Source organism: Acomys russatus, chromosome 21 (genome assembly GCF_903995435.1).
Source record: "Acomys russatus chromosome 21, mAcoRus1.1, whole genome shotgun sequence".
NCBI classification, from domain to species: Eukaryota; Metazoa; Chordata; class Mammalia; order Rodentia; family Muridae; genus Acomys; species Acomys russatus.
This window is the reverse complement of record NC_067157.1, coordinates 45,963,363-45,976,127: the sequence shown is the minus strand read 5'-3', so window position 1 is coordinate 45,976,127 and position 12,765 is coordinate 45,963,363. Positions and strand designations below refer to the sequence as shown.

Here is a 12,765-nt window from a genome sequence, read left to right as displayed (position 1 = left end):
AGAGTTCTAGGCCACCCAGAGATAGAGAGACAACTGCCCCTCCCCCTGCCCCCCCCACCCTCACATCTTAAGCAACAACAGCAAAATGAGATACTTATTAGACCAATCACATATTAACTTCTTGCCAGAATAACTAATGCATTCTATATAGACATTCAAGCAACAATAGCAATCTAAACAAAATTAAAAGTACAAACACAAACTGGGGTGGGGGTGGGGATTTTTGTTTGTTTTTTAGAGACCTGGTTAGCTCGGAACTCACTTTGTAGATCAGGCTGGCCTCAAAAAAAAAGGAAAGAAAAAGTAAGTTGTCATTTATTGATTGTATGTGCCTGCGTGTGTGCTATGTTTGTGTGTGGGTATGGATGCAAAGGAATTTGTACACTCAATCCTCTCCAAGCTTTATGTGAGCTCCAGGGAGTCGAACTCAGGTCCCCAGGATTATGCTGCAATTGCTTTCTACCTGCTGATCCATCTTGTTAGCCCAGAGGCTGAATTTTAAGCCAAGAGAATACATTTTCTTTGCCTAACTGCTATGGTTGGGATGCTGAACCCTCCCACTCACCCCGCTACCTCCCAGGGTGGTGTTACTGAAGGGTGCCACATGCCTTTAGGAGCTAGACTGTAGTGAGCAAAGCTCAAATTATTGGGGGCATACCCCTGAAATGGACTATGGGATAACCCCCCTCCTGTTCCTCTTGCTTCCCGCCATGAGGCGACCATCTCATTTGTTCATGTGCTCTGGCCTGATGGTTAGGCACATCTACCTACCCCAGACCCAAAGCAATGGATGCCCCAGTCTTGGACCAATGCCTATGTAGGAGGAAGCCAAAACAAACATTTTGGCACTTAACTTCCTGGGGTATTTCTTCCCAGGGTCAGAAAGTCACTAACACACTGTATTCCCTCACCCCCACCCCCACGACAGCTCAAAACAGAGTGGGGGGGCTGAAGTGCACAAAAGTACAGCAAGCTATAGGTAACACTTCTAGAATTCGCTGACAAGGAAGCAACAGCATTTGCCAGCATCCTTCCATCCACTCTTTCTGAGTCGCAACCTTCTGGGAACTCCGCACACTAGAAATCCGTGTGATACCTTGTGGCCACATTCATTTATAAAGACATTAACTTTGTTCTTCATACCCCGATGACTCTGAAGCAAGATGTTATTATTGAGTAAGATGCCCCCTTGCAAACCTTTTATCCATTTCAAATTAAAACTTCAAATCCAGAAAAATGAGTTTTAGTATTAGATTAGGAAAAACCATAGAAATAATTTTATAAATAGGCATAATGACATTTTAAGCACCTGTCCAAGGATGCTCAGGTGTCGGTATTAGGTAATCCTCCCTCTGTGGTTCTAAGGCCCCAAGGAGTAATACTGATGACTCAGGCTTCGGAGGGTGCTCATTTAACAGATAGAAATTGACTCCACAGATAAAAGGGGAGGCATTCAAATGAAGGTCAAGTGCACGGTGTGTGCCTGTGCGCATGCGCATGAGAGTCTGTAGTTAAGAGGCAGAGGCAGAGTACAGTGGCATACACTTGTAGTCCCAGCACTTGGGAAGCCGAGGCAGGAGGATTGCTTGGGCTATTCCAACACTAGCAGGGAGCAGGGAATGAAGCTAAGTAAGTTCCCAGGCCTGCACACCAAAGGACTTTCACCTGAGTTCAAGGCTTACGTCATGTTAACACTCTACAGTTTTCAAAACATCAACAAAACAAGACCGAGTCTGAGAAGATGCCATGCAAGGTTATTGTCTATGAAACACAAAGTGCGCGCACGCTGTAGGGAGGAGGTCCTCTCTGTGTCTACAGAGCATCTCTAGGAATCCTTGTCCACTCATGACAGGTAAGGGTGGTATTGCACGTTCCAGGCAATAGCAGATGCCAGCCAGCAATAAGCATTCTGGGCATTCTGAAAGGGATCTAGCTTTCTTACTGCCCATGCAACAGAAAGGAACATAGCCAAGACTCACAAAGCAAAGTGCGTGCACCTCTAAGGCCAGCATTGCCAGGAATGGGTAAGGAAGACTACAGTGAGTTTGAGGCCATCCCAGGCCATATAAAGAGACTCTAACAAAAACAAAGCAAAACAGGCTGCCATACTTAACCCACTGGAAAGTAGCTGCTATAAAATCTCCTTCACCACCTCCTCATCTCTGGCCTTGCTCTCCAGCAGGGAGGAGGGAAGAGAGAGACCTCGGATGCCAGATGCTAACAGCTGGTACCAAAACCAAAACCAAACCAAACAAAAACTAGGCAGAATGGAGGCTAATGATGGGGTGGTAGGCAGGTCTTCCTAAAAATATAAACAAGATTAGGCCACGTGTTAAGACAGAAAAGGAGTGAAAGGGACCAGACTTACAGGGGGGAGGATGACAATTATTCAGTGACCACCTTTGGTCTTTCCATAGCCCAAAGGTATTTGGCACCAGGCCGAGAAAGCTCAAATTCAATAGAGTAAGTGTGAATATAAGCACCATTAGACAAGCGTATTCTCCGCCATGCAGCAAATTCAGCCATTAAATACTTGAGTCATGAGTCCTCCACTTCTGACTCAACTCGAGGGATAATGCTGAGATGTAGAAAAGGGGGTGCCCGTGAAATGAGGACTAGACTGTTTAGAGAGCTCTGCTTTAGCCAGTGCCCCTAGGGATGGGGGGAGGGGTGAGCTGCTCACTCAGCAAGTGGATCAGGGAATCCCTGCATGCTCTACCGTCCCCAGATGAACACGCCGTGCACTGGTTCACCTGGATCCCTGCATGCATCCGCTCTACCGTGCCCTGATGGACACGCCGTGCACTGGTTCACCTGGCTAGTGCTTTCAAAGCAGATGAGCCCCAAAGTGGCAAATGCCAACAACAAAGCGGTGAAGGACAAATGCCACCACTGCTGATGTAAATTCCCTCCACTCTGGGTGTGCAAAGGGTGAAGGAAAGTAATTGAAAACCAGGATGGAGCACCACTGTTCTTTCTCGCACACAAATGTGGCCAGGAAGATGAAGCAGTGTCATTTTTTGCTCCACACACTCTGCTAAAAGGCAAATGTCCGAGGAAATAGAAACAGCTCAGAGTGTAACTGGAGGCAGGGCACGGCCTGCCAGGTGCCATCCCAGCAGCACAGAAACTCTGCTTTGTGAAAGATACATGTTTATGCTCTGACCCAACAGCCCTGGACGACTTGTATGAGGTGTGGAGTTCTTTTTGTTTAGCAACTAGTTATAGTAGCATCAGTGGAAATAGGATCTTAGGGTTTCCTTGTCTGTTTGGGGAAAATTACTAAAAGACACTGAGAGAGAAGGCTAAGCAGTTTTGTTTTGGGTTTTTTTTGGTTTTTTCGAGACAGGGTTTCTCTGTGTAGCCTTGGCCATCTTGGACTCACTTTGTAGACCAGGCTGGCCTCGAACTCACAGCGATCCGCCTGCCTCTGTCTCCCGAGTGCTGGGATTAGAGGCGTGCGCCACCACGCCTGGCTAGAGAAGGTTAAGCAGTTTTAATAAAAAGATAAGTTGACGAAGCACCTCAGGAGGAAGCAAGGGGAGATGCTCACTCTGGAAGGTAAAGGAAATTGCTGTGATTTTTTTTTTCCATTGTAAATAAACGTTTGCATTCATCCCCGAACATGTATGATCTAAAGTTGTCCCTGGGGCTGGCAATGTGTCTCAGTGGGTCAAAGTGTTCACTGTGCAAGCCTGAAGACCTAAGTTCCACTTCTGGAAGCCATGACGTGGTGGTGGGCATCTGTAATCCCAGCATTCCTACAGGTGCGCTGAGAGGCAGAAACGGGAGAATCGTCAGAAGGTTGCGGACCAGGTAGTTTGGAGGATGGAGTGCAGTATCAAAACCAAGAGACTCTGGGGAGGCAAGGACTGACTCAAAATGCTTTCTAACCTCTCTATGCATGTATCCACAGCTCGCTCGCTCACTCGCTCACTCACTCACACACTATAGTAAATAAACAAGTAAATTTTTTTTTTTTCCCGAGACAGGGTTTCCTCTGTGTAGCCTTGGCCATCCTGGACTCACTTTGTAGACCAGTCTGGACTCGAACTCACAGCGATCCGCCTGCCTCTGCCTCCCGAGTGCTGGGATTAAAGGCGTGCGCCACCACGCCCGGCTACAAGTAAATATTTTTAAAACATTGCTCTGAAGTTACACAGCCCTCTGTACGACTTTTTAAGTTTAGAATGTATCTAGTATATTGTTCTATCACTTAAAGAAAGTTTCTAAGCTGGGAGGGAGGGAGGGAGGAAGGAAGGGAGGGAGGGCAGGAGGAAGGGAAGGAGAAGAGAAGGAGGGAGGGAGAAGGGAGGGAGGGCAGAAAGCTTACAAGAAAAAAACAGATTCTAATATTCTTGAATTATTGGTATCTCTGAATTTCAGAAAAGGCAAGCCAGTCATGATGGATCCTGGGCTGCACAAAAGAACACGCTAGCTGAGTACTGCAGTCTTGTTCTCTGCTTCCCGAATGCAGACGCAACGTGAGCCTTCGCCTCAAGCGCTACCTGATATAACCTGGCTGCCATGGGAGACTGACTGGCTGTACCTCAAACTGTGAGCCAGGGCATAAACCCTGTCTTAAACTGCTTTTTGTGGGCATCCTTTATCACAGCGGTGAGATAAAACACAGAAACTGGTACCAGAAGGGCCCACAGACTCACTATATAGCCCAGGCTGGCCTTGAACTTTGAAGCAATTCTGCCTCAGCCTCCCAAATTCTGGGAGTATAGGCAGCTATAAATCACCGTTCATGGATGGCATTTCTCTGTTTCCTTTTGGTGGTGCTTTGACTCAAACCCAGAGCCCCAAGTATGTGAGACAAGTGTTCTATCGCTGAGCTACGGGCACAGCCTTATAATGATCACCAGTTAGTTTAAGGTAACCCTTCAGCAGCACGGCTCCTCTTGCTCACTCACTCTCACCAGTTTAGCTAAGGAATTTAGCCAAATGCCAACAAATGCCACCATTGGCCAATCCTCCCAAGGCCCAGCATGACTCCAAACGTGTTTTTATTATTAAGTGGACCATGATAGAAAGCACAGTCCTCCGAATCCTACAGCCAAGAGTTTATACACTCAAAGCATGTTTTTGTTACCTAGGTGTTATCTTCCAGGTAGAGCTCTGACTTTAAAATCCTAACCACAGGGCTCTGGAAAGGTGGATCCATGGGGTTGGTAAGAACAATTGTTGTGCAAGCGAGAGGTTGTGAGTTTGAACCCTTAGGACCCTTGTAAAAGCCAGGCATGGCTGTGAGGTGCCTGTAAACCCCATCATCGGGATTGGGGGCAGCAGAGCCAGGAAGCTGGCTGGCAAAAAAAAAAAAAAAAAGATAAAAGTCTGGCCCCTCCCCTCCAAGACAGGGTTCTTCTGTGTAGCCTTGGCTGTCCTGGACTTGCTTTGTAGACCAGGCTGGCCTTGAACTCACAGTGATCTGCCTGCCTCTGCCTCTCGAGTGCTGGGATTAAAGGTGTGTGCCACCATGCCCAGCAAACTTCTGCTTTTGTGAGGGATCCAGTCTCTTAAAAACAAAGCAAGAGGCAGGGTGGGGGTGGGAAGACACTCTCCTCTGGCCTCCACATGGATGCATGCACGCATGCATGTGCATGAACACATACATACAATTTTTCTTTAAAGTACCTAACAGGCTGGTGAGATGGCTCAGGGGTAAAGGCCTTTGCTGTGAAGCTGATGACCTATGTTTAATCCTTAGAACCAGCTCCTATAAGCTGTCAGCTGTCATCTGACTTTTACACACACACACAGACACGCACACACATGCACACACACAAAAAAATCAAACACCCAAACACAGGCTAAATACTGACTATCAAACGACAAGCATGAGAAAATTGCTGTTGAAGAATTTACCATGAGGATTCCGTCTGCGTCAACACTGCCGGGCTGTGGATTATGGTGGCCGGGCAGACAAGACAAAGATAAGAGCATGGCTCTGGAAGGGATGCTTACGGTGGCCTCCACAGCCCTTTCGGGAGACTGCTAGCCTCTCCCAGAAGCTGAGCTTTTCTCAGGGTTTCTCTCCGTTCTCCCAGCACTCAGCATTCGGTATATGCCCAGACTTCCCAGGGCAACCATGGTCAACAGTAGTCACTGCTGGGGACAGAATGGCTTTTTATAAAAGTTGGCGTTTAGCCAGGCGCTGAAACATCTGAGAAACCACATCTGGGGGAAAGGAAGACAGCAAACAGCAAGCCTCCAGGAAACACGTCACAGACTACAAGGGACACACATCATGCTCTCCAGGGTCTCATGGAACGTCTGCCCGTCCCACCCCCCATCCTACATATCTACCATATGTGTCAGCTCGGCCACATATGAAGATCACCGGATTTCATACAACAGAGGCTGAGGACTGACTCGTGTGGGCACTCTGACTTCCAAATGTATATCATGACGCACGACACACACACACACTAAAAAGAAGGGTCTGGGAGGATGGCAAGATGGCTCAGTCCTGGTGCCTCTCACCAAGCCTGAGTTCTGTCCCCAGGAGCAGCATGGTAGAAAGAGAACTAATTCCTGCAAGTTGCTCTCTGACCTCCACAAACACACTCAAAGAATAAGTGAGTGTGTGAGCACACACACACAAACACACACACACACACAGAGTAAATAAAATATAATAGTTTTTTTCTTTTTTTGGAAAAAAAAAAGCTCACTCAGACTATCCTTTTCTGCCATATTTCAGAGATCTCAAACTGTCTACAAAATATTCCCCAAACCACACTGATTTTGGCTCCCTCTTATCTAGGCCCAGTTTTTCTGTCTGGGCCAGTAGCCAGCACATTAGGCTCACAGGAAACTTCTGGAAGCACACTTTCTCCAGTCAGCCTCTATGTACCTGCATGGACACAGTGAGGCACTTAATTGTCACCTGGGTTGGAGTCCTAGGAACACTGCCTAGCCCACAATAAACATTACCATAGCCTCTGACAATGGTGACGCAGCTTGGGAGGTAGACAGTGGCACTTTTCCTGGAACGCACAGGGCCCCGACCTCTAACCCCAACACCACAGGGAGGTGGCTGGTCAACATCTCTCTCTCTTTTCCCCCCCCTTTTTTTCTTTTTGGTTTTTCGAGACAGGGTTTCTCTGTGTAGTCTTGGCTGTCCGAGACTCGCTTTGTAGACCAGGCTGGCCTTGAACTCACAGCGATCCACCTGCCTCTGCCTCCCGAGTGCTGGGATTAAAGGCGTGCGCCACCACGCCCGGCAATATCTAGTTTCTTACTGGGCCTTGCACACTATGGACAAGCGCTCCGAGCTCTGGCCTTCAGCCCTAGCCCAGATGGTGACATCTGAATCCAACTTGTCTTCTGTACCCAGGTATTAGTGCCACCCTTGGCCTCGGGGAGCCGCTCCACCTGAACTCTGAGCAGCTCCTCTCTCTTGCAAAATTCTTCTTGGCTTAATCTTTCCGGGACCCCAGTTGGGAATCAGAAATAGAAAACCCAGATAAATGGTCTCCAAAGCACCTCAGCCAGACTGACTTCAATGGAGTGGGGAAAAAAAAATTGGAGAGCTGTGGAGATGGCTCGGGCAGTAAATAAATTCTGGAGTTTGAGCCCCAGGACCCACTAAGACAGCCAGACCACTGTGGCTTGAGCACGCATGCTCAGTGCTAGAGAAGACCACTGTGGCTTGAGCACGCATGCTCAGTGCTAGAGAAGACCACTGTGGCTTGAGCACGCATGCTCAGTGCTAGAGAAGACCACTGTGGCTTGAGCACGCATGCTCAGTGCTAGAGAAGCAGACCCCTGCGGATTGCCGGTCAACCAGCCGTGCCTATTTGCAAAGCTCCAGGCAACTGAGGGATCCTGTCTCAAAAACCAAAGTGGACGGCTCCCACACCCGAGCTTGTCCTCTGGCCTCCACACATACACACGCGCACCTGTGCACACACACACACTTACACGCAGAGACACACCAGCCACTGCTTGGTTTACTTCAAAATGAGTGCGAGGAGGACAAAGGGCTGGCCTCGGGGATTCGATTCGCGTCCTCTCCAGCCGTCTGGTGGCTATTAGCCGAAAGTCTCACACTAGGTCAGGGAAACCCTCCATCTGTGAGAGTATGTGTGCATTTCTGACTTTATATGGTGCCTGTGGTGATATATAAAGAACAGCCCTTCCCACCAACTTCAAAGCAGCTCCCGGCTTTTGGGAGGTGGGGGGTGCAGGGGGGGGGGGGGGAGGGACAAGCATGGGAGAAGAGAAACAAGAGGTTCCATGTGTTGAAAGGATCTTATCCAGAGAGACAATGCCCAACCCTTTCATTTATATTGCAGGCGAGCCAAGCTACTACACTGAATATACCTTTTAAAAATTTACGTGTATAAAAAAAAATTACATGTATGTATGTGGGTGGGTATGTATGTCTATATATGTATGCATGCATGCATGTATGGTGTGTGTGTGACATCAACTTTTAGTTTTTTTAAGATTTATTTATTATGTACACAGTGCTCTGCCTGCATGAACATCTGCAGGCCAGAAGAGAGCATCAGATCACGTTATAGATGGTTGTGAGCCACCATGCTGTTGCTGGGAATTGAACTCAGGACCTTTGGAAGGGCAATCTGTGCTCTTAACCACTGAGCCATCTCTCCAGCCCTGGGCCCTCACTTTTCTAAAGCAAGCATACTTAGTATTTCCAATGAGAACTCACAGCTGACATCACACAAACCTGAGGGACAGTGACCTCTGATATCAACCCCCAAGTACAGGAGCTACCCGAAGTGTGTGTTAAATATCTCCCCTTGAGCCGGGCGTAGTGGCGCACGCCTTTAATCCCAGCACTTGGGAGGCAGAGGCAGGCGGATCGCTGTGAGTTCGAGGCCAGCCTGGTCTACAAAGTGAGTCCAGGACAGCCAAGGCTACACAGAGAAACCCTGTCTCGAAAAACAAACAAAACAAAACAAAACAAAACAAAATCTCCCCTTGAGACCAGCTAACTAACTGTGCTGTTGGCAGTGCAGTGCAATAGATAGTGTCGTCTGTTGACAGTATGTGACAACCTGGTTCATGGTTCACTGCAAGTGCAGTCTGCCCTCCAGTTCGGTGCCCTGCGGAAGCCAGCATGGCCTGCAAGGACAGCTTACCATCTTCAGCAAGGACTTCTTCCTTCTGCCCCTCCTGGCTTCCCTCTTGGACATGGACATCTCCTTGTTCAGTGACGCCATTGACAGTGGACAGCTGACCGTTCTTCTGTGGGAGCTGTGGGGAAGACAAAGCCAGGTAAGCAGGAGCTCAGTCCACACCCCTTCCAAGTTAAAAGCAATGCTCTGACTTCCAGAGTATAAACTATGAAGTGGAGAAATACAGAAAAATGGAGGGCCCACGATGAAGATAAGGGTTGTCTGTAGTAATCTACAGGAGGAAGTGACCGTAGAGAACACATGATGGTCTATGAGCAAAAGGTTGACCCTTGTATGTGAGGTGTGCCCAAGTCCATTCTATTTTCTTTTTCATTTATTTTTTTTTTTTTTCTTTCTTTCTTTTGAGACAGAGTTTCTCTGCGTAGCCTTGGCTGTCCTGGGCTTTATAGGCCAGGCTGGCCTTGAACTCACAGAGATCTGCCTACCTCTGCCTCCCCAGAGCTGAAATTACAGGCGTGCACCACCACGCCCGGCTCAGTCCATTCATTCTTTTAGCCATTCAAGACCCTGTTTCAGAAACTACAGTGGGTGAGTCTCAGCCCTGAGCTTAGAGACTAGCACGAAAGCCAGACTTTCCTTGTTTTTTTCTTTTTACTCTTCCTCATAGTGGTGAGGAATCCAGGGCCTTGATATATCCTAGGGAAGAAATCTATCACCTCTGGCCCTAGAAATATACATATACACACACACACATATATAAATTATATATGTGTATATAAATATTATATATAAATATTATACAACATATATTCATATATATATATGTATATATACATACATACTATAAAATAGTATTTCAGTGACTCTGGTTTTAAAAGCCCACACCCACATTTTTAGATGTACCCTATTCTTCCCCTGAGCATCTTTCTTTTCACTAATGTCTATTCCTAGAGCATTAAGAACACCGGCTGCAGTTGGACACAGTGGCACACACATGTAACCCCAGCACTTGGGAAGACAGAGGCTGGTGGAGCTCTGTGAGTTCAAGGCTGGCCTGGTCTACAAAGCAAGTCCAAGATAGCCAAGGCTACACCGAGAAACTACTGGCTGTTCTTACAGAGGACTGATGTTTGCTTCCCAGCACCCACATGGGAAATCACAGCCACCCTGAAGTCCTGTTCCAGGGGATCTGACACCCTCTTCTGTCCCCTGAGGATATAAGGCACACATGGTACACACAAATGATTGTGGGCAAAACACTCACACACATAAAATAAGTAAATCTATTTTTAAAACTATAAGATCCAACATTTAACACCAAGCTAGGTGTGGTGGCGCAGGGTTGTAATCCCAGCACTCGGGAGGCAGAGGCAGGTGGAGCTCTGTGAGTTTGAGGCCAGCCTGGTCTACAAAGTGAGTCCAGGACAGCTAGGGCTCTGTTACACAGAGAAACCCTGTAGCGAAAAACCCCTCTCCCCCCAAAATTTAAAAATAACCAAATAAATAAAAACATGTTTCTTTGTGACTAGATACAAGTTAAGAAAAATAATGGAGCTTTGTTTTTTTAAAAAAAACATTTATTTATTTATTATTATGTACACAGTGCTCTGCTTCCATGTACATCTGATGGCCAGAAGAGGGCATCAGATCACGTTACAGATGGTTGTGAGCCACCATGTGGTTGCTAGGAATTGAACTCAGGACCTCTGAAACAGCGGACAGTGCTCTTAACCTCTGAGCCATCTCTCCAGCCCCTAATGGAGCTTTATAAATAGTAAGGGGTTCTCAAGTTAGAACTGATGTTTAAATTCTACTTAGTTGCTGCACGTGTATGGGTGTTTTACCCACATGTGTGTCTGGACACCATATGCCCGCAGTACCCATAAGTACAGAAGAGGACAACAGACCCCCTGGAACTGGAGGTACAGATGGTTGGTTGTGAACCGCCACGTGGGTGCTGAGAATCAAATCCGGGTCCTCTAGAAGACGAGCCCGTGATCTTAACATCTCTCCATCTTTCCAAACCGATGGTTAAACACATAATTACTGAGTGACAGCGAGGAAAAGTGCCTCGAAGCAATCATAGGCAGCGCAAATGACAGCAAGGGGAGGGTCCCAGGCTGTGCTGGGGGGGGGGGTGTCCAGGGTTCTAGTGAGGAGCTGAGAACTAGGTTCTCCTGGAAAGGGCTGTACAAGGACAGAGGACACAGGGAAGGGAGGTGGGCGCGCTCCGCGCCATCAGCTGGAGAGGCGGTTCGGTCCCTAAAGCACTTGCCTTCCAATCTAAGGAAAGATGGGAAATGGTGTCGCTTGGAGCTCATGGGCCAGCTAACCCTGACTACTTGGTGACATTCCAAGACAGTGAAAGCCCCTGACTCGGACAAAAGGTCAAAGGTGACGACTTAGGACTGGGACAGGCTGGCCCTTGATCTCCGTGTACGCGCTGGGAAGATGGTCACGTGCACACACACTCACAAAACTCAGTTCTCCCCTTGCTGTTGCTCGCTGCTCCCGGGTCAATGGATAGCTCTGGGCAAACAGGTATTGATCACTCTCGAAGCTTCTGTGGCCTCTAGGTCCAGAAGCCTTGAAGAGCTAACCAGATCTCACCGTGCTATTATCCTCAGCTCCCAGCGAAAGCCCTTTGCCCACCTGCATTTCCCCTGAAATGCCGGCACGCCGTAGACGGAGCAGTCGGCTTCAAAATACCCATGCTGAGTCCAGTTATTAGACAGCGTCCTCAGATTACAGCTCCACTTCAAGGGTTCACTTACCAAAATATATAAGATGGGAATTTTAAATGAAAGATAAAGATGAAAGGGGGGGGGGTGTCTCCCCAAGGCGCAGCAGCAAAAGCGCCGGCACCAGACCGGGACACAGGCTGGACTGGATTGGATTAGCAGTGTTAGAAGGCAGGAGTAGGGATGAGGGGTGGGGGTGGGGAAGAATCACATTTTGGCTGGGTTGGGGGCAACTCGATGAATTTTAGGCTCCATCTTGATATGCTAGGTGGTGGTACAAACCTGAAACCTAGGGTACTTTGTGGGGGGTGAGGGGGTTAGGCAGGAGTATTAGGGGTTCAAAACCAGCCTGGGCTTCAGGAGACACTGCAAAACCCAAAAGAGTTGACATCGGAAATTAAACAGAGATCTCAGGGAGGATGCACTGGCACCTCACTCTGTGTGTGTGTGTGTGGGGGGGGTGTGTATGCATGTGTGTATAGTGTTTTTGTTTGGATGAGTGAGTATTCACAGCCTGTGTGTAGGTGCATGTATGTGCTCGTGTGTGGAGGCTGGGGTTGCTAGCGAGTGTCCTCCCCAGTCACTCTCCACTTACTGAGGCAAGGTCTTGCACTAAACCCAGAGATCACCTATTTACCTTATTCAGTTAGCCAGCTGGCCCTGGAGGAGGAAATCGCCTGTCTCTGCCTCCTATGTGTGCTTAATAAACTCACTTTTGTTTTGTTTTTTTTTTTTTTGTTTGCTTGTTTGTTTTTGAAGATGGGGTTTCTTCATGTAGTTTTGGCTGTCCTGGAACTCTCTTTGTAGACCAGGCTGGCCTCGAATTCACAGAGATCCATCCATCTGCCTCTGCCTCCGGAGTGCTGGGATTAAAGGAATAGGCCACCATGCTTGGCTTACCACATTTA

General features: G+C 48.0%; 1 protein-coding gene across 1 annotated transcript in view; it reads right to left on the bottom strand.

Annotated features, from left to right (window-relative positions):
* Akap12 (A-kinase anchoring protein 12) overlaps window positions 1–12,765 on the bottom strand; it is an 84,304-nt gene that overhangs the window by 27,079 nt on the left and 44,460 nt on the right. The window contains exon 2 of the mRNA XM_051164096.1: window positions 9,120–9,234. Coding sequence (XP_051020053.1) covers window positions 9,120–9,234 — 115 coding nt within the window. The remainder of the gene's footprint in view (window positions 1–9,119; window positions 9,235–12,765) is intronic.